Source organism: Monodelphis domestica, chromosome 1 (assembly GCF_027887165.1).
Source record: "Monodelphis domestica isolate mMonDom1 chromosome 1, mMonDom1.pri, whole genome shotgun sequence".
Lineage (NCBI taxonomy): Eukaryota > Metazoa > Chordata > Mammalia > Didelphimorphia > Didelphidae > Monodelphis > Monodelphis domestica.
The window spans coordinates 499,244,510-499,272,265 of record NC_077227.1 but is presented as its reverse complement, the minus strand read 5'-3'; the positions used below and the strand labels follow the sequence as shown (position 1 = coordinate 499,272,265).

The following is a 27,756-nucleotide window of genomic DNA, read 5'->3' as shown; positions in this document are numbered from 1 at the left end:
CTTTTTAAGGAAGTATGCTTAAGATCTCCAAATGCTTTCCCATTTCAAAGGATGAATTCATAATATTGATGGGCATATGAAATTTCAACTCCATCTCAAAAGGATTGTCAGAGAGCCCCTCTTTACAGACATGGCTTTCAGAACAGGACATCCAGAGAGAAGGCTTTCTATGTGTATTCAATTCATTAAGTTGAACTTGGGGGAATTATTTTTTTATTCATCTCCAAATATGGGGGAATATAGTAGGTTCTCCTGAGTACCCAGGGGCATCACTATTGCAAATTGGAAGGTGGTACCTGCACACTTGGAGTCTTGTAGTTTTCTCTATTTTCTGAAGGTCCTGCCTCTCTCTTTGACCAAGAGGCTCTTTAAGAATTAGAAGTCCTACCTTAATTCATTGTTTTTCCACTTTATAGTCTGTTACAGGGTGGTATAAGTTTTGTTAGTATTGGGGTCAAATCATAAAGTTATATAGGGCTTACTGAGGCAAAAGGCATTACTTTTTGGTTAGGAGAATTATTTCAGAATCCTGCCCAACTTATGGGAGATAAGAGGGAGACCAGGTTTATAACTATGCAGGTTGTTGGACTGTCATTCAAATTTATTTAATAGACTGTAGATTTTTAGAACTGGAAGGGATTTTAGATATACTCTAATGCAGAACCCTCATTTTATAGATGAGAAAACTTAGGCCCAGAGAAATTAAGTGACTTACCCAAGGTCACATAGGTAGTAAGTGGCAGAGGCATGATTTGAATCCAGGCTCTGTCTGACTCCAAATTCAATGCTCTTTCCACTATACCATACTTCACACCAACTTCATTTGGCTTGTGACAGTCCCAAACACCTACAGAAACCTCTCCCTTTGTCAAGGTGGACTTTGGTCATTGGATGACCAGAGTCTACATCATCCATTGCAGGCCAGGGTTCTGTTTTTTTCTAGCAACAAGATACAGACCTTATGCCTAAAGAATTTTCTAAAGGCATAGCCTAGCCTGGGGCTCTCTGGATTCTTTTTCTTGGCTCCTTTGCCCTGGACTTCTCCCGTCGTCTTCTGACCAGTTGGTCCATCATGGACCTTCTCAGCTTTCGATCCCTTTCAGGTGATAGTAGTTAAAGTTCAGTAGTTTTTTACTTTATTTTACATTACCCACTTTCTCTTCATTTGTAAGTACATGTTAAGACAGTAATACATATGTCAATGGATTTTGTTCCCAATGCCCACCCTAATGATATCTGAATGTTTAATGATGGACAATGATTCCTCTCCAAGAGGATGGTTTACTGTATGGAATTTTAGGCAAATTCTCTGCAGAGTGAGTGGGTCTTTGTAAATGACGATCTAAATGCATTTAAGTAGTGATGAAAAGAGAAAAATAGAGTTCATTAAGCAGGTAGCTTCAAATGGCTCATCTTATATGACACAATAGATCCGAGTGATTAACTGAATTTCTTGATTTTTATCTCAAAATTTTAGTATCTCAAAGAGTATAATAATAATAAAAAACTATGCTATATCTAACTTCAGAGATTTTTAAGCACTGGAAGGCTCCAGAATATATTTTCTCCCTACATATTCCATATTTATGGCTATCTCAGGAAAAGATCCTAAGAGATGGATTCGTGTCTCTGGGCATGACTGATCATTTCGGAATGGCAAAACAGGACTATTCTAGAGGCTACATTTTAATGAAATTTCTTTCATGAACTGATCTACTCTCGCTAAGTAGAGCAGAAATTGCTCAGTAATGGTCACTACCTTTGTCCTTCTAGGTGACAGTGTTGGCTTATGCCAGTGTTGTGTTTGCTTCTGGATTGATGAACATTTGATACATGATATTTAATGACAATAATAATAGCTAACATTTTATCACAAGACTTGCCTAACAGCTGTCAGTATGTCAATTATGATGTCAAGTAAAGACCAAACACTTCCCAGAAGCAGGGGCTGTACCTTTCAGTTAAAAAGTCCTTTAAAAGACTTTGAAGCAAGGTCTTAAAAAGAGTTATTATGATGGTTGTGAAACTGTGCTCATAAATGTTCCTCCCGTTAGGCCACAAAGCTCCAAATGATGCCAGAGGGAGCTATGTTCATATCAGTGGGGAAGAATACTGAGATCTTATCATTTCCATAGATAACTCTGCTATTTTAATTCTAGGACAGGAGCAGAGTCTAAATGAGAGTGCATTAGGCCAAATTCATTCATGCAAACTATGTCCAAGCAATATAGAGCAAGGTGAAATAAGGAAGTATTTTGAATGACATTGCTTTGAGTCCTGTTTGCCAGGTGACAAATATATAATAAAGACAATCCATTTAGATTTCTTAAATAGAGAAATTCAAGAATAAAGACATAAATACAAGTCAAAGGAACGTAATTCTGGGTTGCAAGAAATTCTGTGAGACTTAGGGGAAGAGAATATGGCATGTGGAGGCTGTTCATTCCTTGGCTCTATCTTCAGATTTAAAACCTAAGAAGGCTCAGAAAAGCAAAGGGATTATCTCTCTGATGGGTCTATTTCTCACCACAGTTCTCATGAAACTTGAATTATGAATTTCCCTGGAGAGAATCTGTGATGTCAGTGGGAAAGAGAGGAATTTTCTTTAGAAATCTATTACTCCAAAATAATCAGTTGCTTTTTGGAGAGTTTGCTATATTTTCAGATGCCTGGGCTCCCAGTGGAATATGCTGTACTCTCCACACGCCCTTCATTAACATTTGGCAAGTTTCCTAGAGGGAAGCTATTTAATTTTACTGAACACCTTCATTCCAAGGATTTTTTTAATCATTGAATAACAATGGACATATTGTGAAATATTTAAAAAAATCTGGCACCTCCAGTCTGCTTCCAGAGGAGTTTTACTCCTTTCAAACCTTCTCTGTGTAGTTTCTGCTGAGTTTGCTGGGCATATTTGCACAGCAACAAAAAGAGGAAGGTCACCACAAGGACTACAATTACTTTATTTCCATTTCCTTTTAACTGCTAAGTTTCAACTTCAGAAATTAGGGGCTAAGAAATATTTTGATGACAATGAAGCAATCACTTTCCCCATTCATATCATTTAAATCAGCCCTTGGGTTGATTACAAATAAGATTTGATTAACAAAATGGACTGGGTCTGAGAATGAAGTGAAGTATTCATCAGTGTTATCAGCACATGGCCTACTGCACACTCTGAAAACTTGGCTGAAATGGCCAAGGCAACCTTCATCCGCTCATTTATCCAAAATCTAGATGTGAAGATACACAGGAAAACAGACACACACATAGTAAACACAGGTATGCAAACAATGGGTGACAGGAGAGAGGAAGCTTCTCCTGGCAGGCCAATTTAGCTTGTAAGCTCCTGTTTACTTGTGGTTCTGTTTTCCCTTTCATCAGCAATACTCATCCTCTTGCTCCTCAAATTCCCACCATTCAATATTACTCACCTACCTAAGTTAAATCCTCTTCTCTTGCTAATTCTCTCCATCATCTTGGACCCCATACCTCCCCCTTCCATATCTATCTTTGCCTACCTCTAGAACCCCGTTCTTTTGTGGTTAAATGATAGTTCACACTAGAATTCTCCCTCTTACATTTTTGCAATCTGATGATAACGGAAATTTACATCATCCTTGAAGAGATATAGCATATCTTTCCCCATTGTGCCCTCTGGTCCTAGATGCTCCTTTGCTCAAAGTCCTGACTCATAGAAAGTCACATGCTTCCTACTCTCTACTGCAATTCCATACCTTTCTTCTGCCACCATTCTCAGTAACATCTTTTCTTTTGGATGCCATCTGATCTCATCACCCTCTCTTGATCCTTATATTTGCCAAAGGGGAGAGGAGACTATGAAGTTCCTTTCTCTAATCATAATCTCTTGACTGCCCTCCCCACCAAATCTCTCCTCTTGAATCTTTTCTTATCTCTTTGTATCCCTTTTTCTCCTTTATTCTCCAGCACCTTATTCTAACTTCACTTCTCTCCCTCCACAATTTTTCCCCATATAGTCATATCAATAATATAATATCTTATGAACTTTAATTCTTAACTTCTTTATCCTTACACCTTTTCCTGCTCTCTTGGTCCCTAATTCTGAACTGCTTCAACTCTTCTCTTCAACTCTGAAGGCACAGAGCTCTGCTAGAGGAAGTCAGGAAACTATGCTGATCAGGATTGCTACAGATTTATGAGATCTAGTCTCAACTAGGCTCTTACTGATCCTTAGAACTCCCTTTATTCATCTTTAATTTATTCCTTACCATACTATGTCTGTCCCAAACTTTTTTCAAATCTTTGCAAGTCTCCAACATAATTTCTCTTTCCCTTGTCTTCAAAAACATTTAAATTAATTTAAGTTAAACCTCTTATCTTTTATCTTAGAATTACTACTGTACTGTATATTTGTTCCAAGGCAGCAGTAGGGGCTAGGCAATGGGGGTTAAGTGGCTTGCCCAGGATCCCATAGATAGGAAGTATCTGAGGCCAAATTTGAACCCAGGACATCCCAACTCAATGCATGGCTCTCAATCCATTGAACCACCTAGCTGCTCCATCCCTTTCTTTTTGTAGATGACCCTGTCTCCTATTTTACTGAGCAAAGATTATCTGTCATAAGGAGTTCCCTCATTTCCCCTTCTTCATAATTCAAAACCTCTTTATCATTTCACTCATTCTTTTGCATTTCTCATTTCTCACCAGAATGCACTACTTGGGTACTTCTTTGACTGACTTATACACTATGTTCCAAGAAGCTCATTATTGGATGACAGGTTGTTATAGGCACCCTTGAATCACCCTAGAGAGGATTCATAGGTTTGCCTAGACTGAACAATAAACTTTCAAGTATCCAATGATCTCAGCCTAAATAGGAGTAGAAGATATAATATACCTTTAAATACCTTTTTTGTCTTAGAAGTTTCTCCCATTGTATCTAGGCCTCACCCAGATAGTCTAGCCCCAAAATGAAATCTTCTTTTCCTAGACTTCATGAAAGCCAATCAGTTTTCTTTCCTTTCCTCTTTTCCCCAAAGCATATATAAGACCTCAAGTTGTTCATTTCCTTGGAAATTCCCATGATGGACATTCCCAGAGTCCCAGAGCTTGGCTCTATGTGATGGCCATGAGAACTCTGACTCCATTGTCCTGATTAAAGATTTGTCCCACAATAGTGTATATCAGAGGTGGAACAGTGAATCAAGGAGGACTCTCAGGTCTTTCTGGCTCCATCACCTAGTGTCTCTCTCTCTGTCTTTGTCTCTCCTCCTCTTTCTCCTCTCTCCCCTATCCCCACCCCACCCCACCTCCTGTCTCTCTGCCACTCCTGGATTTATGTTCACCACTCCTTTATTGTGATACACCCATCCTTAGAGGATGGTAGTATAACAATAAAATATCTCTTTCATTTGTCACTTCATTTTCATGCCATATCCTTTCATGACATTTATATTCTAGGCAAATTGGACTACAAAGTGATTCTGTGTCACCCTGAATTCTCTTACTTCTGTGCATTTGTACAAATGAATGTCCCAGAGTACTCTGTCCACATGTGTGCTCATTAAAATCCTTTTCTTTCAAAGTCTATCTTCTCTGAGGTCCATGTTTTCATTTTCCTGACTCCCTCAGCTGAAAATGATCCCTTTCTCCTCAAATGTAAACATAGGACTTTGCTTGGTCCTGTCCTTTGCCTCTATAATATTCTACTTTGTTATGCATATATGTGTGCATATATAGAAATTATATATATTTTCAACAATTTATTTCTGGCAATTGAAATGTATAACCCAAACCAAGAAACCCAAATTAAGAGCGAAAAAATACCAATAAAAACAAAAAAATATCTTGTGAGTGAAATTTACTATAAAAAACTCTTAGCTCAATCAAGATGACTTTAGAATAGGAATCTTTAAAGGTGTTGTCATGAAAAGCTTCATCTTTTATTAAGTAGGCATAAATAAGAAAAAAGATCAGTGCTAGCTCATTTTGGAATCAACATTTGCTACTGCCAAAATAGTTAAAGAAAAATAAATTTTGATGTTTTCAAAATATCTATAGCTTGCACAATGAATAGCCAAAGGAGAGAACACTGGAATTTCTCCTTAAATGCTTAAACTACATACAAAAGTTTGTAATTGAGTTGCTCAATTATTTGATTGCATTAAGGCTACCACTCTCAAGTGGGAAAATGGCAACTTTCATTTCTATGAAAGTGATGCTCTATTTTGTAACAGCTGCTTAATGAGAGACTCAACTACATGAACATACAATTTAAAATAACCTAGCAGGTACAAAATGTAAAATGAATGATTCTGATTATATTAAATCAAAAAGGTTTTGTACAAAGAAAACCAATGCAACCAAAATTAGAAGGAAATCAATAAATTAGGGAAAAATGTTTATAACAAAACTCTCTGACAAAGGTTTAATTTTTCAGATATATAAGGAACTAAGTCAAATTTGCAAAAAAAAAAAAATCAAGCCATCCCCCAACTGTCAAGGGATATGAACAGGCAGTTTTGATAGGCAAACTATCAATAATCACATGAAAAAGTGTTCTAAATCCCTCTGGATTAGAGAAATGCAAATTAAAACAACTCTGAGGTACCACCTCACACCTAGCAGATTGGTCAACATGGTGGCAAAGGAAAATGATAAAAGTTGGAAGGGATGTGGCAAAATTGGGACACCATTCATTGCTGGTAGAATTGTGAATTGATCCACCATTCTGGAACACAATTTGGAATTATGCTTTAAAAGAATGCCTGCCCTTTGATCCAGCCATACCATTGGTGGGTTTATACCCTAAAGAGATAATAAGGAAAAATATCTGTATAAAAATATTTAAAGCCCCGCTTTTTATAGTAGCAACAAATTGGAAAATGAGGGGGTGTCCATTGATTAGGGAATGGCTGAACAAATTGTGGTATCTGATATTGTGCCAAAAAGAATAATGAACTGGAAGCTTTCTATGTGAACTAGAATGACCTTCAGGAATTGATGCACAGTAAAAGGAACAGAACCAGGAGAAAATTGTACACAGAGACTGATACACTGTGGCATAATCAAACATAATAGACTTTTCAACTAGCAGCAATGCAATGACCCAGGACAATTCAGAGGAACTTTTGAGAAAGAACACTATCCACATCCAGAGAAAGAACTGTGGGAGCAGAAACACAGAAGAAAAACAACTGCTTGATCACATGGTTTGGTGGGTGTGTGATTGGGGTTTTCGTGCTAAACGATCACTCTATTGCAAATACGAATAATATGGAAATAGGTTTTGAACAATGATACATGCATAACCCAGTGGAATTGCTTGTTAGCTCTGAGAAGGGGTAGAGAAGAGGGATGGGAAAGATCATGAATCATGTAACTATGGAAAATATTCTAAATAAATAAATTAATTTAAAAAAAACAAACAGAAAAGAAAATAAGAGAACCTAGCAGGGAGCTCAAGTATATCCACATACATTTTTTTCTCTGTTATAAAGTAATATGTGAATATATCTCTAACTATAATCCTTTTATCAGATTGTAAACTACTTGTGGTCAGAGAACATTTTTTAAAAATCTTTTTATCCCTAGTGCCTTAAACACAATAGATAACTAATAAATACTAGTTGAATGAAAATTGAAACATATCTGTAGGCATATATGTACATACATTATATACATAATCATATAACTACTTACCTTGTCTTCTGAATCAGTTTTAGTTTCAGCTTTGTTAGAGGAAACCTTAAATGTTGGAGAAAAGAAAAGAAACTAAATCATTGCTTTTCAGGATTGCCTGATTTATCATAGCACTTAAAGAATCAGAGAAGAACCAGCAATCAATGACTAAATTGAGCTCTCTAGGCTCCCAGTCCTTTTATGTACCAAGTGGCTCAAACAAGATAAGACTGTCATTAAAACAAATGCAACAGAAATTATACATCCACACAATTACAACATAAGCTGGTCTTGCAAATAAAAGAATGCATACTTCACCGAGTCCCCTTCAAAGTTCTTTGTTCCCAGGATGAGGATGGAAGGGGAAATGAGATATGACAGTAGGAAGGCAATAATTGCTTCCAATAGTTCAAAGTGTGCATTAGCCCTTCTCCCATTCTGAGGGTTCCTTTAGGTAGGGAAGGGGAATGGAAACAGGCATTTTTTCAAACATCTATTACATATCAAGTCCTGTGCTAATGACTTTACAAATATTCGGTCATTTGATCCTTACAACAACCCTGGAAGGTAGGTTCTTATATTATTCCCTATAGTTGAAGGAAACTGAGGCAAACAGATTAAGTGACTTGTCACACAGCTAGTACTTGCCACACAGTCATATTTGAACTTGGGTCTTCTTATTTCATGACATATACATACATAAATACATATACATACATATTGTGTATATATGCATATATGCATACTCTAAATCAATGTATTTTCACTATACATGCATATATACTATACAGATTATATAAACATTTAAATAATGTATGTACATATATACATAGACCTGTGTATGTATGCCTATAATAATATAATATATGTAATATACACACATACATATTATATACACACCTATGTATGCATATGTATACAAACATACCCACCCACCACTTACACATTATATAGATATAATATGAAAGCATTGAGTGGCAAGGACTTTTGGACGCATGCTTAGGTTGGCCCATTATCAGTGGACTGTGGACTCTCTTAACAGAGAGGAGATCAAGAAGTCCAGGGGAGAGCTCTTCATTGCACAAGTGTTGACTTTTGGGATTTTGGTTGCCTGGACAGCTTTCTTTTTGTGTCTGTATTTTGTTCCTCTGTGTTAAACGTCACCTTAGAAGTCTTGCACATTGGTCTGGACTGTGAGTTGCCTGAGGTTTTAGGCACAGAAAAAAGAAATGGAAGAATTTGGGCATATTACTTTTGTATCCAAAGTCGATGACAGACGTGTCCTTGACAACACTTTCTGAGCCCTTATTTTCTTAGCTGTCCCTGGGACAAAGATTACGAGTTCTTGGCAGTAATCAATTTGTGAGGAACAACACTTATTACAGTTATAGTAGCATTATTCTGAACATGTTGAGATTTTTTATTTTTGGCATACTTTGGAATGAGCCTCGGGTACATTTGAAGAAAATTCTTAAATGATAGGAAACCTTTATTCTTTGTGGGTGGTTCTGATATGGGGGAAATAGTCAGAAATCACTGGGAGCCAAGTCTAGTAAATGAAGTGGTAGACCAAACTCATCTCACATCATTGAATTGATGGATTTCAGAGTTGGAAGGACCCATAGATTTCATTTAATTCACTACCCCCTCCCATTTAAGAGATGAAGGAATAAGAACCCACAGAGAGGAAATTCATCCACAATCACATAATATCGCCATAATTCTTTCCATTAAGCCAAGGAAAAGAGTTTTAGGTTAAAATGAGTTGTGACTATAAAGTAATGTAAGTAATTTGATTAAACTGTCCCTGAACGTAGTTTCAAAATAGGAGCCTTGAAAACATTCTGAGCAATGGAAACATTTTGGGAATATTAAGACAATATTCATTTTCATGTACAAGATCTGCTATGCCTGTTAAATATCAAGGCTGGGAGCAGCTAGATAGCTCAGTGGATAGAGAACCAGACAGAGTCAGGAGGACCTGGCTTGCCTCAGATTCTTCCTAAGAAGGTAAGGGTTTAAAAAAATCAAACAAACAAACAAACAAAAAACAACAAGCTTGATTACTTTGTCAGGTTGGTGCAGTGAATATTGAGTCTGTAGTCAAAGGATGTGGGTTCAAATTCTAACTGTGACTTTTAAATTTTATCTGACCTTAGACAAACCAAATAGTTTCTCTGGGCTCAGTTTCTTCATTAGAGGTAATTGAACTAGAGGGTAGCTACATGGTGCAGTGGTTAGAGCACTTGGCTTGGAGTCAGGAAGACCTGACTTCAATTTGAGCCTTAGATACTTGTTAGTTGGGTAACCCTGTGCAAGTCACTTGAGCTATTTGTTTCAGTTTCCTTATCTGTAAGAATGGGGATAATAATAATAATAGTACCGACCTCCCAGAGTTGTTGTGAGGATCAAATGAGACAATAATTATAAAATGTTGAGTATAGTGCCTGGCATATAGGAAGCAATCTATAAATGTTAGCTATCATCATTATTAATTTATGCCCTTTAAGGTCCTTTCCAGTTCTCAATTATGCTTCTATGTACATTTTGTTGACCAAAATATAGAAGCAATCATTTGAGGTTGGGGTGGAGATGAAAATGATTCATGTCATTTTTTAAAATAAAAAATTCTTATAAAGTTAACATTGATCATGAAAATGACCAACTCAGCTTAGTTAGCAAGTTTAGTACTTGATACTTATATTTAAATTAATTTCAATGGATAAAATATAATAAAAAATTAGTCACTCTCAAGTCCAATTAGGATAACTTTCTTTATTCATTAATGTCTAATTATTTCAGGTGTCTGTTTCAGTTTGGCTGCAATGGGCACAACCATATTCATATCTGTGCACAATCTCATTTTCTATCACTATTGGTAAAGAAGATCTTTACATATGTGAAACTGTGCATTAGTTCTGAGACAGAAGAGTGGGAAGGGATTGGGATTTGACCAGGGTCAAGAGCTGGCAAGTGTCTGAATCCAGATTTGAACCCAGGACCTCTTATCTCTAGGTCTGACTTTCAATCCACTGAGCCACTTAGCTACCCCACCAAAGTGTAATTCTTTAAAACACATTCTTCAAGATGAATGGAGAGGATTTTCAAATGCTTTTGCATTTACAAGTATGGCACTTGTCAGCTGTGTTATCAGGGACTTATCTCAGCCATGATTATTAGTGATAAGTACTTGTAGTCATCTGGCTTTTCTCAAAGTCCTATCTGGTAGCTGATAATGATAACCAGTCAATAAACATTTTTATTAAGCGCCTGCTATGTGCCAGGCATTGTACTAAGTACTGAGGGTACAAGGAAAGGCAAAAATGACAGTCTGTGCCCTTGAGGAGCTCACACGCTAAGGGATGATTCTGAAGATAATGATAATGGTTACTAGCTTCCATCTATATACTTTTATTTAATTGCTCAAAGCAGTTATTTTAGCCACTTGTGCAGTAGTCCAAAAAAGAAATTAATTGAAAAATAATAATAGCTGGACAGAGACTAATTCTAGCTGAACTTCTGATCAGATGAGAAGACAAGATGCTAATAATGATAGTGAGGATGATAAGGAATTTCCATAATAGCTCATAGTTTACAAAGAATTTCCCTTAGAATCACCTTATAAAGACTAGAATAAGAGTCAAGATCTCAAGTTTTACAGGTGAGGAAAGCAAAGTTTAGAAAACTGATCATCAGGTTTTAGAATGGATAGGGATCTTATAGATCAGTGAATCCAAACCATTCTCTTTCATTTTACAAGTGAGGAAATGATGCCTAGACAGAGGCTAGGTGGTGCAGTGGGTAGAGTGCCAGGCATAGAGTCAGGAGGACTTGAGTTCAAATCTGGTCTCAGATGCTTACTAGTTGTATGACCCTGGGCAAAGTCACTTAACCCCATTTGCCTCCATTTCTTCAAATGTAAAATGAATTGGAGAAGGAAATGGAAAGCTACTCTTGTATCTTTGCCTGAAAAACCTCAAGTGAGGTTGGGAAGAGTCACATGATTGATCAACTAAATAACAAGCATCACCACAACAACTAAGGTCACACAGATAGTAGAGAAACTTGAACTCGAGATCTCCTGATTCCTAGGCCAATGCTCTTTCCACTATCCCATATTGATTACAATATGGCATCATGATGTCATTGGTCCTCTTTGAAAATATAAGATGAACAACACTGCTTTCAAAACTAATATATACTTTAAGAAGATACAAGCTTGAGGGGGAAAAAGGGAAAGAAATACACTTACCAGTGTTTTAAAGAAACTCATGACGGAATTATTGTTCTCTGTTATATTTACAGTCTGGGGGTTCTCTTGCACAGTCTCAGGTTTCTCTGTATCTTCAGGGGCTGAGGAATTGACAGCAACTGGGTTTTCCTGTCCACCCTTTTCCTTGCTGTCAACTATGTCCTAAAAGCAAGCAGTTTCATAGTTTGGGCTTGTTGGATGTATACTGGAATGGCAAAGTAATATTTGTCATTTGTATCCCCCTTGGCCCTTGCACATCCAAATTCCAGCCATACTTATTCAGCCTACATATATAGAACAATCAACGTTTTTATAGGTTTCACTCTCCCTTCCCCCTTCCTCAGTTTCTAATATATTCAGTCTTTGCTGTTGGTTGGAAGCTCATTGTTCTGAGCCACCAGAGTACAACAAACACAACAGTTCAAGTTGCTTTCAAAACAAAAACTCTTCTATTAATTCTGTGAAGCAGTTGTGAAGCCTAATAGAAATAAGATGGCAGTGGTTTTAATCTTTGCAGCCTCAGTGCCTAAATTCTTTGTGCCTATCCATAGAGACACCTTGAAGTGATGCGCTACAATTTCCATACTAAGTTTTATATTAAGAAAGAAAAGAATCACATTTTCAAATGTCTCTGTGCTCCAGAATTCTTAGCGTTTATCATCACATGGAAGGATGATGACAATGACATCTTTTCTGACATCTCTCCTAGAAGGATTCAGGTCACATACTTGCTCATGCACCAACCCTTAGCACAATTCATAAAACTTGTAGGTACTCAATAAAGGTTCGTTGAAGGAATGCATGAAGGAGAAGGATACTTATCTACTTTTCTTGGAAGAATAATTTTTCATTGTAGCCTTAGGGGGTCACAGTAAAACTGACATAGGGACCTGTAATAGACACATGGCCAGTGTTGAAGACATGTATCAATCCATTGGTTGGTGATTGGTGGGTACCCAGAACCTATGATTGCCCATGCTTTTGCCAGCTGTGACCAGAATTTGAAAAAAACTTCTAGGCTTGCTCTCTAGGAAAGGTTTGAGCGTTGAATTCTTTTCTTTGAGTATTACTGATCCCTGGGCATTTTTGGGCTTCACTGCAATGCATTTCATTCATGTGGCTTATCATAAAATACATAGTTATGGGTCATGTTAAACAGAATTTTCTGGCATTAAACTATGTGCAGAGTAGAACTATGATTTCACTGATATAAGGAACTCTTGGATGAGACTTTTTTTAAAAAATCATGTAATTTATTGGAGAAATTTGGTAAAAAGTGTAAGTATGGGACACTATTCTCTCAACATAGTTGGGCATTTTTTTATGCATATAATAATCTTAGAGAATTGACTAGAGAGCTAAGAGTATAAATGTCTTGCCTATAGCCAAATACTTTGTATGTTCAGAGGCAGGACTCAAACCCTGGTCTTCTTAGCTCCAGAATTATCTCTGTCTACTAGGGCATGATGTCTTTCATGTCCCATTATATAAAATCATCTTTCAAAATACCCTCTCTTTGTACTCCACTGCATGCTATTCTTTATTCTCCTATCCATTTGGATACCCTTTTCCCTTCTCCTTATTCATGTTTTATCCCTTATCACATATCCTCTGCCCTCCCTCTGGACTGGGCATCTTTGGGAACATTTGCACAGATCAGTAATGGGCCAAACTATCTCAACTTTTCAAAGAGTATGTCAAGATTTGCCTCTCTCCATCCCTATACAATACCTGTCTCATCCAGGGACACCAATCTCCTTCCACTTAGTGGTACTAAAGGAGGCATTCTTTAGAATTGGCTGCCTTAATAGAAAGTATGTAAACATTCAGTGGCTGAGACATAGGTTTATTTTCTTTATCAAGGTATTGGTGTGTTATCTAATAGCTATACTCCTGTCTGCTTTACCTTGCCCTGTGAGTATCTTGATTTCCTAGTAACTGCCCAGACTATTCCCCCAATCCCCCCCTCGTGCCTTAGTCTTTCTAATCTGAATCGTGGTGGTGGATAGTATTCTGCTCTGGGGGTCAGTAGACCTGGGTTCTCACTAGCTTCCTGCCTATTTATGACTCTGTGACCTTGGGTAAGTCCCGACACTTCTGTACAGTACTCCTATTGTACTTAAAGCCTAGCACACACTACTTTTTATTTGATTGTATTTTTTGATAATTTCAGAATATAGGATTTTATTAGTATCTTTCAATGACCAATTGAGATCATAGGCCCCTCCAATGCCACAATAAACAGTCTTCATAGTAGTTGTGATTCCTCAAAATTCATCATTTGGCAGACAGACTTCTGATCCTGAACCATACGGCCAAGAGATGCATAATCAATTATCAAATCTGTCCTAGAAGATTTTCACCTTATTAGAATGTTATACACTACACTTTTCTGGATTAACTATTGGAAACCAATAGTTACCTACCTGCCACAATTCTCCATTGGTGAGTTTTAGGGGATAATTTGATTGTATACCATTATTTATTTAAAATTTTTTATTTTTAAATTTAGAACTGGAATCAAATAAAATGGGCATTTCTACCTACAAAGTAAAATGAAAAAAATGATAGTATATTAAACTGAGAATCCCTACTATATCCATATAGCATGCTTTTCCTTTTAAGTATATTATAATTTCAATATGTAATTTTCAAAGTTGTTCTCCTTGTCTGAATTTCCTATTTTTCTTCTTGTGCATTAAAAAACTTCAGTGCTCCTCTTCTCTCTCTTTTTCTTTCTTTTTTCTTTCCTCCTTCCCTTACTTTCTTCCTTCTTCTTTGCTTCCAAATTGAAAAAAAAATGTTCGCAAAACAAATTCTTCCATTGGCTGTGTGCAAAAATTATACCATAGTTTATAACACTCTTAATGCTTTATATACGTTAGTCTTATTTCCTCAACTCAATTGAAAGATCGTTAAGGGCAAAAAGCATGACTCATATTTTTATATAGCCTTCAGAGAGCTTATCGTGGTGTTGAGCACTTAAGAGATACTCAATAACAACTTGTTCATTTGAGTGAAGTGTGAAGATTCTCATATAAATATTGTCTATAGAGCTAGGGAATAATATCTTAGCCTTATGAAGTGGCTTAAAGCTAGCAAATCACTTCACATACTAATGCATGTCATTTGTTTTCCCTAACAACCATCAAAAGTAAGTGTTATTATTATCATCCTCATTTTTACAGACAAGGAAACTGAGTCTCAGAAAGGTTAAATAATTTGCTTCAGGTCATATAACTGGTGACTGAGACAGGATTCAATGCTGGGTCATTCTTCCTGATCCCAATTCCAACTTCCTAACCATTAGGTGATGCTAGTCATCAATGAAAGAAAGGATAGTCCCTCTTATGATGGAAAGAACTCTGGGTTTAGTCAGGAGATTTAAATTAGTATTCTGGCTCTATCTGTAGTTTCTCATATACTCTCAATTTACTTTTAGCTTTTTAATGAAGAATGATGGTCTATATCCAAAGCAAGGGACCCTGGGACTTTGAATTAAGTCTCTTTTAACAACCTTGGATTCCTTTACTGGAAGGTACCTTGTTTCTAAGAAGGAGTATGGTCAGCAACCCAAGGAATAACTATTCCAGAGTTGCAGATATCCCTATTAGAAAATTCTTGATTATGAATGAGACATAAAAATTGTGTCCTCAATAGTTCTTTCATGTCACAAGCTCCACTACTAAGAGAAGAAAACAAAACGATTAGCATTAAAAATGATAGTCTCTTGGTTATAGATTTAAGGTCAAAAAGTAAAATACCCATTTTCCATTTGCCTCTTCAATGCCTATTAAAACAAAGGTGATTTTTGTTATGGTTTTGCAACTATAATTTCCTTTGTACTTATTATGCAAGGTATATTTGATGTCCCTACAAATATAAGCCTTGAGCTTATTTAAATTTCATAGCAGGAAGTGTTGACAATAAAAAATTATCATGCACCATGATTAGGTACAAGGCAACACCTTTCCCCCCTGAAGACTTTTAAGAATAGGCATCCATAGATTCTAGAACCCTAGGCCCTAGGAACTGATGCATGTGTCCTCCATCTCATCTCCCCTACTTAATAAACTCAGTGGCTATTAGTTCCAGCATCAAATATAAATTCCTCTAACTGAAGTTCTTCACAACTTATTCCCTTCCAACTTTTCTTTACACATTAGTCTCCTCCATGTATTCTAGGATCCATCAACGCTAGCCTTCTTGCTGTTCCTCAAACACGACAATGAAATGCCTTATCTTTCCACTTTTAGTTTTTCATTGGCTCTCCTTCATACTGACATGCTGTCACTCCTCATCCATGTTTCTAGGTTTGCTTCAAGTCAGATTAAATCAACTTCTCCAAGAGTTCTTCTTCTCCTTTCCTGACCCTAACCCTAGTGCCTTCCCTCTGAGATTACTATACCATTGTATTGTTGCTTATCTTTTATTTCAAAGAGGCCAATGACATCTGAGGGTACTGTTTTAACTTTTGAGTAAATTGGATTTAAGTGAGGCAGAGCTATCCGAAGCAAGTAGGTAGGGCACTAGTCCAGGAGTCAGGAGGACTTGAGTTCAATTCAGGTCTGAGAGACTTATGAGTTATGTGACCCTGGGCAAGTCACTTTACTCTTTGCCTTAGTTTTCTCATTGACAAAATGAGCTGGAGAAGAAAATGACAAATGATTCCAGTATCTTTTTCAAGGAAACCCCAGATGGGGCCACAAAGGGTTGGATATGACAACTAATAACCTGGATATGATAACAACCTGTAGATTTTGTGTATATGGGGTTTGTTTCTTTTGATTTTTGCATGTCATCTTCCCAGTTAGAATGTGAGACCCTTGAGGTCAGAGACTGGGTTTGTGTCTTTTTTTGGAACCAGAGGTCTTAGCAGCATGACTGGAAATGCTTATTTACTGACTGATTAGCTGGCTTGTTGGAAAGGACTAGGGAGATGGAACATGAATCAAACCCTACACCCAAAGATCCAATTCAATTAGAAAAGCATCAGAGTTCTTAAGATTGTGCCTAGCTCAGGGCTAGGCATTGGGAATGCAATTACAATGAGAAAAACAGTCCCTACCTTCAAGAAGCTTACATAGGTAAGTAAAAACAAAGTAAACCCAAGGTAATTTGGTTGGGGGAAGAGTAACACTAACAAACTGGGGTCACTAGCATATTATTTCAATGTTTTCACATCTGTGTTGAAAGTGTAACTTCTACCTGTACAAATTGTAACCATTCCAGGCCTTAGTAAATACTTTCCTGAGTTGCTGTAGTCAGAAAAAATGAATTATCTGCAGCAAATTTCAATCCAGTTTCAGATACTTAATAATTGTGTGAGCTCTGAGCAAATAACTTAATCCGTCTCCCTTAGTATCCTCATGTGTATAACGGAGTAGCATCTACCTTGCAAAGTTGTTGTGAGGATAAAATGAGATAATACTTGTAAAGTGTTTCATAAAACTTAAAGCACTATAGAAATACTGGCTATTATTAGTGATTATTGTTCTGATTTTTACTTACTTATATTGCTATTTTATGTATATTATTTCTATTTATTTATTCATACATAAATATATGATTTTTATTCATATATATATAATTATTTATATTATTTACATAGCGAGGCTGATCCATAAGCAGCTGGGTGGTACAGTGGATAGAGCACCAGGACTGGAGTCAGGAAGACTCATCTTCCTGAGTCCAGATGTAGCCACAGACACTTCCTAGCTATGTGACTCTGGGCAAATCCCTTAACCTTGTTAATCTCAGGTTCCTCATCTGTAAAATGAGCTGAAGAAGGAAATGGCAAATCATTCTAGTACCTTTGCCAAGAAAACTCCAAATGGGATAATGAAGAATTGATCACAACTGAAAATGACTAAACAACAATTGTTCTGATGCTGACCCTTTCTATACTTAGCTAGGTTGATCCTTCAATAGATCAAGTCTCATCTTGTCCTCTGAAGCTTTTTTTTTTTTTTAAACCCTTACCTTCTGTATATTAGTTCCAAGGCAGAAGAGCTGTCAGGGCTAGGCAATGGGGGTTAGGTGACTTGCCCAGGGTCACACAGCTAGGAAGTGTCTGATGCCAGATTTGAACTGAAGACCTCCCCTCTCTAGGTCTGCCTTGAAGCTTTTTAAAATACATTCATGATAATCAAAACCATACAAACACTTACATGGTACTTACTATGTTCTAGGATCTATGTTGAGCATCTTACAATTATAATCTCATTTGATCCTCACAACAACCCCGAGAGGTAGATGCTATTATTATCCCTGTTTTATAGATGAGGAAACTGAGACAGACAAAGGATTCAAGAATTTGTCCTGGGTCATACGTTTAGGAAGTGTCTGAGGCCAGATTTGAACTATAATCTGCCTGATTCCAGGCCTGTTATTCTGCCCGTTGCAGTGTCTTAACTGCCCCCATGATCTTTCACTCTTCTCAACTCCTAAGAGAGAGATAGAGACTTTGATACTCGGTAGGCTACAGACTTCTTATAGTTGTAATGCCTAGGAATTAATATTGACTTTAATATAAGAGAAGTAGAATGATTACACGAGCATATTTTGATCAAGAATTGTGAATAGGGATTGACATGGGAATGGGTTATCGAGAATTAGAGGTACCAAAGAGTTTATTTTTGAAAATGAAAATTAAGTATACATTTTTTCCTCTTTTAACCAGACTTGGTGATTTCATCACTGTAATCCTGGTAAGGAAACTCCCTCCACTGGTACATATCTGAAATTGCTTTGCAATTTATAATTTTCAACAATTGCTTGGGGCCACTAAAGATTAAATGTCTAGTCCCTGAGCAAATATGTATCATATGCCAGATTTGTACCTGTCTTCCCACTTTAGAGACCAGTTTTCCATTTGGTCCCTCATTCTTTTGAAAAAATAATATATTTGCATTATCTTTGATTCCATTGTGTTTAACTGTTCCAATAATGAATTCTATGTAAAAATAAAATCTGAGAGTTTTAAATAGAAGAATGTGCTGATTGATTTTTAAAAATTAATTATGGTTATGAAACCCAGCTATTTGGACCAGCAGTTCATAACCAAGACCAACTTTCATGACTTCCATCACTGGTCATTGAGTAGTAGCCTAAGATCAAATCAATATCCCCTTGAATGCTCAATATATGTTCTTAAACCAATAAAGTGAAGGCTTTCACACCCCTGACACAAAAAGCTTTGGTAGTGGGAGCTCATCCAACTCGGTCCTTGCTCTTCATGCTCAGCTTTTTCTTTCATGCTCTTTCCATTCATCTGGATTTCTCCCCTTCTTTTCATTTGGCTATTTTTACCCTCATCATGTACACCCTCAATTTTATCCTTTGCTAGCTCCAGGATCTCAAATCATTTAAGAAGGAGTCACAGAGTCAGGGGACCTGTTGTATCCATGAAAGGAAATCTGTTTGTTTCCTTGAGTTTTTTTACTCAGTGACAGTATTATAGCCCTCCATCTGGAAACTGGAGAAAAACATTCTTGCCTGGGAGGATTAACAATATAAGCTTTGTAAATCCAGAGATGAATGAAGTAGGAAATAGTATTGAGTGCTTTGACATATTAAGGTAAAATATGATGGGTGACAAGCTATCAATGTGTTCATGAAACAAACAGTGAATGTCCAGGCCCTGTTAACACTTCCATCTATGTCCTATCAAGTCAGAGGGAAATCACTTTCTAATTCTTCCGGGACTTTGACTTGTCCAAGCCTTTACTAAATTCCTGACATTCTTTTTTCTATGCCAAAACCCCAAGTGTCTGTATTATGCGTATGTAGCCAGCTGACTTTACTTATGCTTTGTGAGGTTCAAAAGTAAATACGAAGATATTTTGTTCTCTGATGCATATTTTCATTATGAATATTCATTAGTGCATACATCTTTATTAATACATGAATTTCAAAAATTTGTATTCATTGTGTTTTTAGAATATATTTCCATCTTAAAATATTTATTTTTCTTTTTAGAATTCAGAACTGAAAGGAACCTCAATATTCAACATTATTATTAAGCATCAATATTATATTAAAGACATAACCACCTCATTTTAGAGGTAAGGGGTATGGAAAATGATTTGACCAAGGTCTCACAGTTGGAAAGTTCAAGACTTAGAATTTCAAGTTAATCAGTTAAGAAGCAGGATTATTTACCCATAATGTGCCTGGTGTTATGCTAGATTCTGGAGACACAAAAATAAAAATAAAACAGCCCCTGCCCTCAAGGAATTCATATTTCATAGGGGCAGCTAGGTGGTATAGTGGATAAACTTCTGGGACTAGAGTGAAGACCTGAGTTCAAATTCAGCTGCAAACACTTTTTAGCGGTGTAATCCTGGCAAGTCACCCCCTATTTGCCTTTCACCTCAGTTTTCTCATTTGTAAAATGAGAATAATAATAGCTCCTATGTCCCAGGGTTGTTGTGAGGATCAAATGAGGTGATACTCATGAAACACTTTAGTAGAGTGCCTGGCACAGAGTAAATAATGTCAGCTATTTATTATTATTATTCTTAACAAATACAAATTTGAGTAAATATAAAATCAATACATAATAAATACAAAGTAATTGAAAAGGGAAGGAATGAGCAGGAATGAGTTAATAGATATTAACAACAAAATAAGAAGACTTTATGTAGAGTTTAGGACTTGAGCTGAGTTTTAAAGAGAAATTTTACCAAAAAGTGGAATTGAAAAGGGAATGGATTGGGGCAGCTTGGTGGCTCATTGATTAGAGAACTAGGCCTTGAGTCAGGAGGTCCTGGATTCAGATTTGATCTCAGATATTTCCTAGCTGTGTGACCCTGGACAAGTCACTTAACCCCCATTGCCTAGCTCTTATTGCTCTTCTATTTTAGAATGGATACTCAGTATCAATTCTAAGACAGAAGTTAAGAGTTTAAAAAAAAAAAGGAAAAAAGAATGCATTCCATGAATGGGGAACAATCTATACAAAAGCATGGAGAAATGGAAAGTTGTGCATAAGAAGCAACAAGTATGCCAGTTTGGTTGAAATGTACAATTTGTGAAGGAGAATAATGAGTCATATGCTTGGAAAGGTAAACTGAATCCAGATTGTGAAGTACTTTGAAGGCTAAATGGAATCTATATCTATATACACTCTCTGTTTAGATTCCCAAAACTTAAAGAGAAGATAGTATCAGGGATAAGAGAGAGAGTAATGAATAATGTCCATGGTCGAGGATGGAGAATGGGTCATTATATTTGACAACTAAGATATCATTAGTAACTTTGGGGAGAGCAGTTTTTGTGCAATGCTAAGGTTGGAAGCCTGATTTTAAGTGGCTAAGAAGAGAGAGAGAGAGATAAGAGAAAGTAGAGGCACCTATTGTGGGCATTTCCCCCCCAAAGAGTTCAACTACAAAGGGGGAAAGAGATATATAGGATCGTAGCAGAGATGGAAGGATCAAGTGAGGGTCTTTTCAGGATGAGCAATACATAGGCCTATTTGTAGCCAGTACAGAATGAACCATTAGATAAGGAGAGGTTGAAAAGAAGTACAAGAGGAGTAGCTAGGTGACTCAGTAGAGAGCCAGATCTAGAGATGGAAGATTCTGGGTTTAAATGTAGCCTCACATACTTTACTAGCTATGTGACCCTGGGCCAGTTACTTAACCCTAATTGCCTAACCCTTACTAGTCTTCTGTCTTAAAATTAATACTTAGTATTGATTCTAAGATGGTGCATAGGGGTTAAAAAAAGTAAATAAGTATGAGTCAGGATGATGGGGAGAGCAATCTGTTGGAGGAGATAGGATGGAAGGAGATTGCTTGATAAATTATAGAGGTTAGTCTTGGTAAAGAGAAAGGTTACTTCATTATATGAGATAGGAGTGAAGAGATAATGGCAGAAATCATATGAGTGATGTGGGAGCAGAAGAGGAGAGAAAAGAGAGTTCACAGTGAATAGTCTCATTTTTTTTCCTATAAAATATGAAGCAAGATTTTCAGGTGAGAGAGTAGGGGGAAGAGGCATTATAGGAGGTTTGAGAATGAAAAGTTTTGGAAGAACAGCTGTAGAGGGTGGGATAATAGTTAATCATCGAAGTATAATAGGACTGCCTTGCAGCAGTGAGGACCCAGTTGAGGTTATGTAACAGAAATTCATAGCAAGTTCAGCTAAAACAGTTGTTTGATTTTCTTATCCAGTAGCACAGGAGGTAAATGTTGGGAGTAATTCAAGACTGAGGCTTGGCTAGGCATAATTGGTGATAGGCAAGGGAGCTAGGAATTCAAGATGGGGACAAAGTAAAGTTGAATTGCTTTATCAAGGGGTCAAGTAGGGGAAAAGAAGGGAGTGGTTAATGCTGGAGAGATGCCCTAGAGAGAAAATTTAAAAGTTAAGGATTTGGAGGTTTTGGTGCAGACAAAAGAGTAGGGAACAAAAAGCAAGAGAAGGTAGAGGAAAAGGTGAAAGATCAATAGGTTAAAGCTAGATAGAGGGATTTCAGAATTCTGGAACATACAGTACTCTTTGTGGGTGATGACAAGGTCAAAGGTATGACCATCTTTATATGTGGATGAGGTGGGATGGAGGAGTAGCCCATTCAAAGTGAGTAGGTTGGGGAACAGAGTGTTCTGACATGTCAAGCTTGATTTACCTACACAGGGAGTCTGGTGGGAAATATCTAGTAGGTGGTGAAAAGGGACTGGAACTCAGGAAATAGTTTAGGGCTTGATAAATAGAGCACAAATCAACAAGTGCCCTCAAAAATGTTGGGAATTTTATTTTTTTGCAGGGGTGGGGGTGGGTTTGAGATCAGATATAGGAAGGACTTAGATAACAAAAGATGGCAATATATTATAAACCGGGGTAGCTAGGTGGAGTAATAGCTAGAGTTTCAGGCTTGGAAGTCAGGATGAATCAGCTTCATGAATTCAAATCTGGCCTCTGATACCTACAAGCTGTGTGACCCTAGGACTAGTCACTTAACCCTAGTTACCTTAGTTTCTTCATCTGTAAAATGAGCTGGAGGAGGAAATAGTAAACCACTTTAGTATTTTTGCCAAGAAAATCCCAAATTGGATCACAGAGACAGATATGGCTGAAATGACTAAACAACAATATGATAAACCACAAAACTGTGAGCATGTATGCTAAGAGTGGAAAGGCAGCTGGAATTGGAATAAGGAGAACTGAATTTCAGGTCCAGTTTTTACACTGTGTGATCACAGGCATGTCACTTCACTCAGAAGGATACAAAGTCCTTGGGAAGCAGATGCTCTCTGCTTCCCAAGAAGTATCTGCTCTGCTCTGCTCTCCCTTTCCCTCTTTACTTCCTTTCCTTTCTCTTTCTCCCTCTCTCCTTCCCCCACCTATACAGTCTCTCGTACCTTTTTTCTTTTCTTTTGATGCCATACTCATATTTTTGTTGTTTCCCTTGACAGATGGTAAGCTCTTGAGCATAAAGACTCTTCCATTCTTGTCTCTGTATCCCCAGTATCTATCCTATTATTCAACACTATCTGTCACTGCAATTATATTATTATGCTATTCTTAGCATAGTTGCAGCTCACTCTAAAGCTAAGGCAAATCTTTTTTTTGGTGATGTCAATCAGTCGATAAGCATTTATTAAGTACTGTACCTACTATGTACCAGACACTGTGCTAAGTTCTGAGAATATAAAGAAAGGCAAAAGGTAATCCTTGTTCTCAAAGAACTCACAGTCTAATAGCTATGATGCTAGAATATTTGACTTTCAGTCACAAAGATAAATATTATTCAAGAAATACCAAAGTCATTCATTTGAGGATCCAGGTGTTCATTTGATCAATTTTGAGTCTTTTTGTATAAAGGAGATAACTTATGTTCTCTCTTTCCCTTTGACTTCAAAGAACAAACATCCACGATTCATTGGTTGAGAGCTGGCAATTTGCTGCTTTGAAAGGATGCCCCAACAAAATATGATTACATATAATAAGAACCATATGGCTTTCCTGATGTCTCCCTTTATTTCTCCATAATTTATAGTTTTTATAATAGCTGCATTGCAATCTGGAGTCCAGCCTTCTTTAAGCTATGTCTACACTGTTAAAGAGAAATGGAAAACTAAGACATTTCAGTTAATCAAGATTCCTTTTTCCCCTCACAAAAAATGATCTGAAATGAATAAATGAGGGGAATGGACTAGATTTCTGAGGCTACATTCATCTCTAAATCCTATCATCTGTTCTGGGTGACAACTTTGTCCAAAATCTCTAACTGATAACTTAGTGTTCTATTTCATGGGATTTAGAACAGAAAGAGACCTAGAGATAATCATATGTAATCCAATCTTCTTTTATAGATGGGAAAACTGGAGTCAAGAAAGGGAAAGTGGAAAGGTCAAGATTACTGTAGTAAGTAGGAAAGACAGGATAAGCACCCAGATCCTCTGTTGACAAATCCAATACTTTCTACTATAGCATACTTCCAATAATAGTAACAGAGGCAAATGGCTCTATCTTCCACCTTAATTAATGAAGTCACAAGGTGGTAAGTGTAAGGATAATGGCATCACTGGTGATGCAGTTTGAAGCTTCATGAGATGTGAACCTCTTTGATTAGGTCAAGAGGGAACTCTCTTCCCATGGGCTATCCATGCTTCTGGAAGCTTTAAAACAGTTAAAGGAATTTCAACACACTAGTTTAAGAGTATAACTAAGGTGTAGGACCTGAGAGTCAGAAAGACTCAACTTTGTGAGTTCAAATCCAGTCTCGAAAACTTTATTAGCTGTGTTACCCTGGACAAATCACTTAACCCTATCTGCCTCAGTTCCTCACTATACAGAGAGCTGGAGAAGTAAAGGACAAACTGCTTCAGAATCTTTGCCAAGAAAACCTCAAGGGGGATTATGAAGAGTTGGTCATGACCGAAATGACAGTACAGCAACAATGTATTTAAATAGCATAGCATAAATTTAGAGATGTTAAGGATCTTAAAGGTCATCAAGTACTTACAATAGGGAGGTAGTGTTAATTAGTGTCTCCATTTTAGAGATGGGGAAACTGAGACTCACGAAAGTTAAATGGTTTGCTCAGGAGCACATGATAAACATCAATATTCATATTTGTCTGGATTTCTTGAGTTTGGCATCCTTTCATTACACTGTGTTACTAACTCTTTGGCTTTGCAGGCATAAGTCCCATGTCTAGGGTACTGTTCAGCCTAGAAGAATTTACCCCTAAGAGTAAAGGACTATAAAGAAATGCAACCTTCCTACCTCTTAACATCTGCTAGATAGTTTGAGCTTCAGGATCTAGAGAATGAAAAGGAAAATTCCATTTCTTATCCTACCTACATATTGCAACAGGATAAGTAAGACAGAGCCTTCACCAGATTCCAGGGGCCTTTAGACAATTACTCAATATTTATTTTGCTCCCTTTTCCCTTCCATGGAAACTGGCTGATCAGCATATGGGTAAGCTTAGATCAACAAAACAAAGGAGGAGGTGGGTCAATGCTGGAAGTGAAGGCACTCATTTTCTAGTTTTTCCACCAAGAAATGGTGAATGTATGAACAGAGAGGAAGGAAATAAAAACTAAACAAATGGAAAAAAAACCCCTGTTTATTGTTCTTGTAACCTTTTCAAGGACAGGGATGAAGTCTTTGTTTTGTCTGTTCTACAGTAATCCCAGGCTTTGGAAAATATAAACTAATAGTCTTAAGTGATTACTTGCCTATTCGAACTTATTTTTGCTTAATTCATGTCAACTCACAAATGAGCATTGTCTACTTATAGTGTCATGCCAGATATTCAGATATAAAAAAGAATCTGAGGCTGTAAGGTGGCTCAGTGGATAGTGCCAGACATGGAAAATGGCAGTCTTGGGTTCAAATCTGGCATCTGACACTTTCTAGCTGTGTGATCCTGGGCAAGTCATTTAATTCCAATTGCCTGGCCCTTATGGCTCTTCTGCCTCAGACCAATACTCAGTAGCAATTCTAAGACAGAATGTAAGAGTTGGTTTTTTTTTTTTTTAAAGGATATATGAATGATCTCAGAAGGCTGTGGGGCTGTCTTTCACTCATTCAGAATGCAACACTGCTTTCCTCTTCTCCCGTGACTTTTCATTTTATGGAATTTTATCATATCTTTCCATAAGTCCTTGATAGAGGACCTATTTCATATCATCCCAGGAGCATAGATCATAGGGCATAGACAGTTTGCAAAGGACTTCAGAGTCTACTTAGTCCATTTTATAGATGAAGAAAAAAAAGTCCAGAGACATCATAGAATCAAAGATCAAAAGATGGAAGGGAATTTAGAGGTCATTTAATCCACTTGTCTTCATATTAAACCCTTACCTTCAGCAGTGGGGGTTAAGTGACTTGCCCAGGATCACACAGCTAGGATACCAGATTTGAACCCAGAACCTCCTTTCTCTAGCCTTGGTTCTCAACCCATTGAACTTCCCAGCTGTCCCCCAAGACACAGTTTTATAAATACAAATATCTTTTTGTAAAATGAACTTCTCTAATGGGGGAAGGGAAAAGGGAATTACTTGGATATCTTAATGTAATAAACAAACAAATGTAAATTTAAAAAAAATCTAGTAACTTGATTTTCAACCACACAGAACAATGTGGATGGAGGACAGGTGAGAAACAATGTTTGTTGGGTAACAAACATTTCCTTGCTGGGCATTCCTAACAACTTTCTTCTAAGATTATTACATAATACACTATACATGTTATTAGATGGAAACACATTTTCTGAGGGTAAGGAGAGAGCTTTGAAAGACATGTGAGGTAAGACAGATTGTGCACTAAGTGAATCACTTGTGGAAGGAGATTCTGATACTATGGCTAATTCAAATCCCATCAGAACGATATCAATTCCATACCATACCACTCAGAGGTGAATTTGTAATGTCTAAAATCTTGCTGACCTGGATTATCTTCAACAGTTCACCCCATTACTAAGTTCTAGTCACATCATTTTATAGATCCTAAATTTCTTACTACCTGCATAATGTCACTAATATCTCTGGACCTCGGTTTCCTCACTTAAAATGATTAATTTGGACTAATATTGGATTAATGGATTAATAATTTATTGAATTAATTAATAATTTAGGTCAACTAATGTACCTCCCATTTCTAGCTTTTCTGATTATATGATTAACCTTAGTTATTTTTGGAACATCACCCATCCACTGTGCATTACACATAATAGATGCTTAATAAGTGTCTATTGACTAAATTAATGAAATATTATGGCGAGTACAAAATACTTTAAAAGTTTCATTGCTGTGAATGTTCTCTTAATGTCCATGTTTTCCTGTGAAGGAGCTGCCCAGTGTGTTGGAGACCTTCTTGTTCCTTTTCTATCTTAAGAACATGATTTTGCCATGCCACTAGTCTATCTTCTATCTCGAATTCTTCCTATATAGCTGACCCATCTCTATTTTTCATTCCATGTCCTTAAAATTAATGTCTTTTACACTGCTTCTCATATACAAGTCATTGTCGTTAACATCTTGTAGCCTAATAATGATTATTCCTCAAGGTTCTGTGCTAGGTCCTGCTCGCTTTTTTACTTTATACTATCTCACTTGGTGATAGCATCAGTTGCCATAGGTTTAATTATCATCTCTCTGAGGATGATTTCTAGATCTCTATATACAGCCCCTCTTGAGCCACAGTGATACATCACCAATTGAATTTTGGAAATTTTGAGCTGGATGTTCCATAGGCATTTTAAATTCAACATGCTTGAGGCAGAACTTACCACCTCTCTCCCCAACATCTTTGCCCTGACCTTTACTTTATTTATAAATAAAACACTTCTAGGATCATCTCATTCCACAATTCACAACTATATAGTA

At 36.9% G+C, this 27,756-nt stretch overlaps 1 protein-coding gene across 7 annotated transcripts in view; it reads right to left on the bottom strand.

The window, feature by feature from the left end:
• BCAS1 (brain enriched myelin associated protein 1) overlaps positions 1-27,756 on the bottom strand; it is a 99,342-nt gene that overhangs the window by 60,278 nt on the left and 11,308 nt on the right. For 4 of the 7 annotated variants that reach the window (XM_007475701.3, XM_007475709.3, XM_007475704.3 and 1 more), the window contains exons 2-4: positions 11,915-12,076; positions 7,684-7,728; positions 959-1,096 (exon numbers count right to left, since the gene is read on the bottom strand). In XM_007475701.3, the coding sequence (XP_007475763.2) occupies positions 959-1,096; positions 7,684-7,728; positions 11,915-12,076 (345 nt within the window). The remainder of the gene's footprint in view (positions 1-958; positions 1,097-7,683; positions 7,729-11,914; positions 12,077-27,756) is intronic. The other 3 variants (XM_007475705.3, XM_056812931.1, XM_056812932.1) reach the window with 2 other exon arrangements.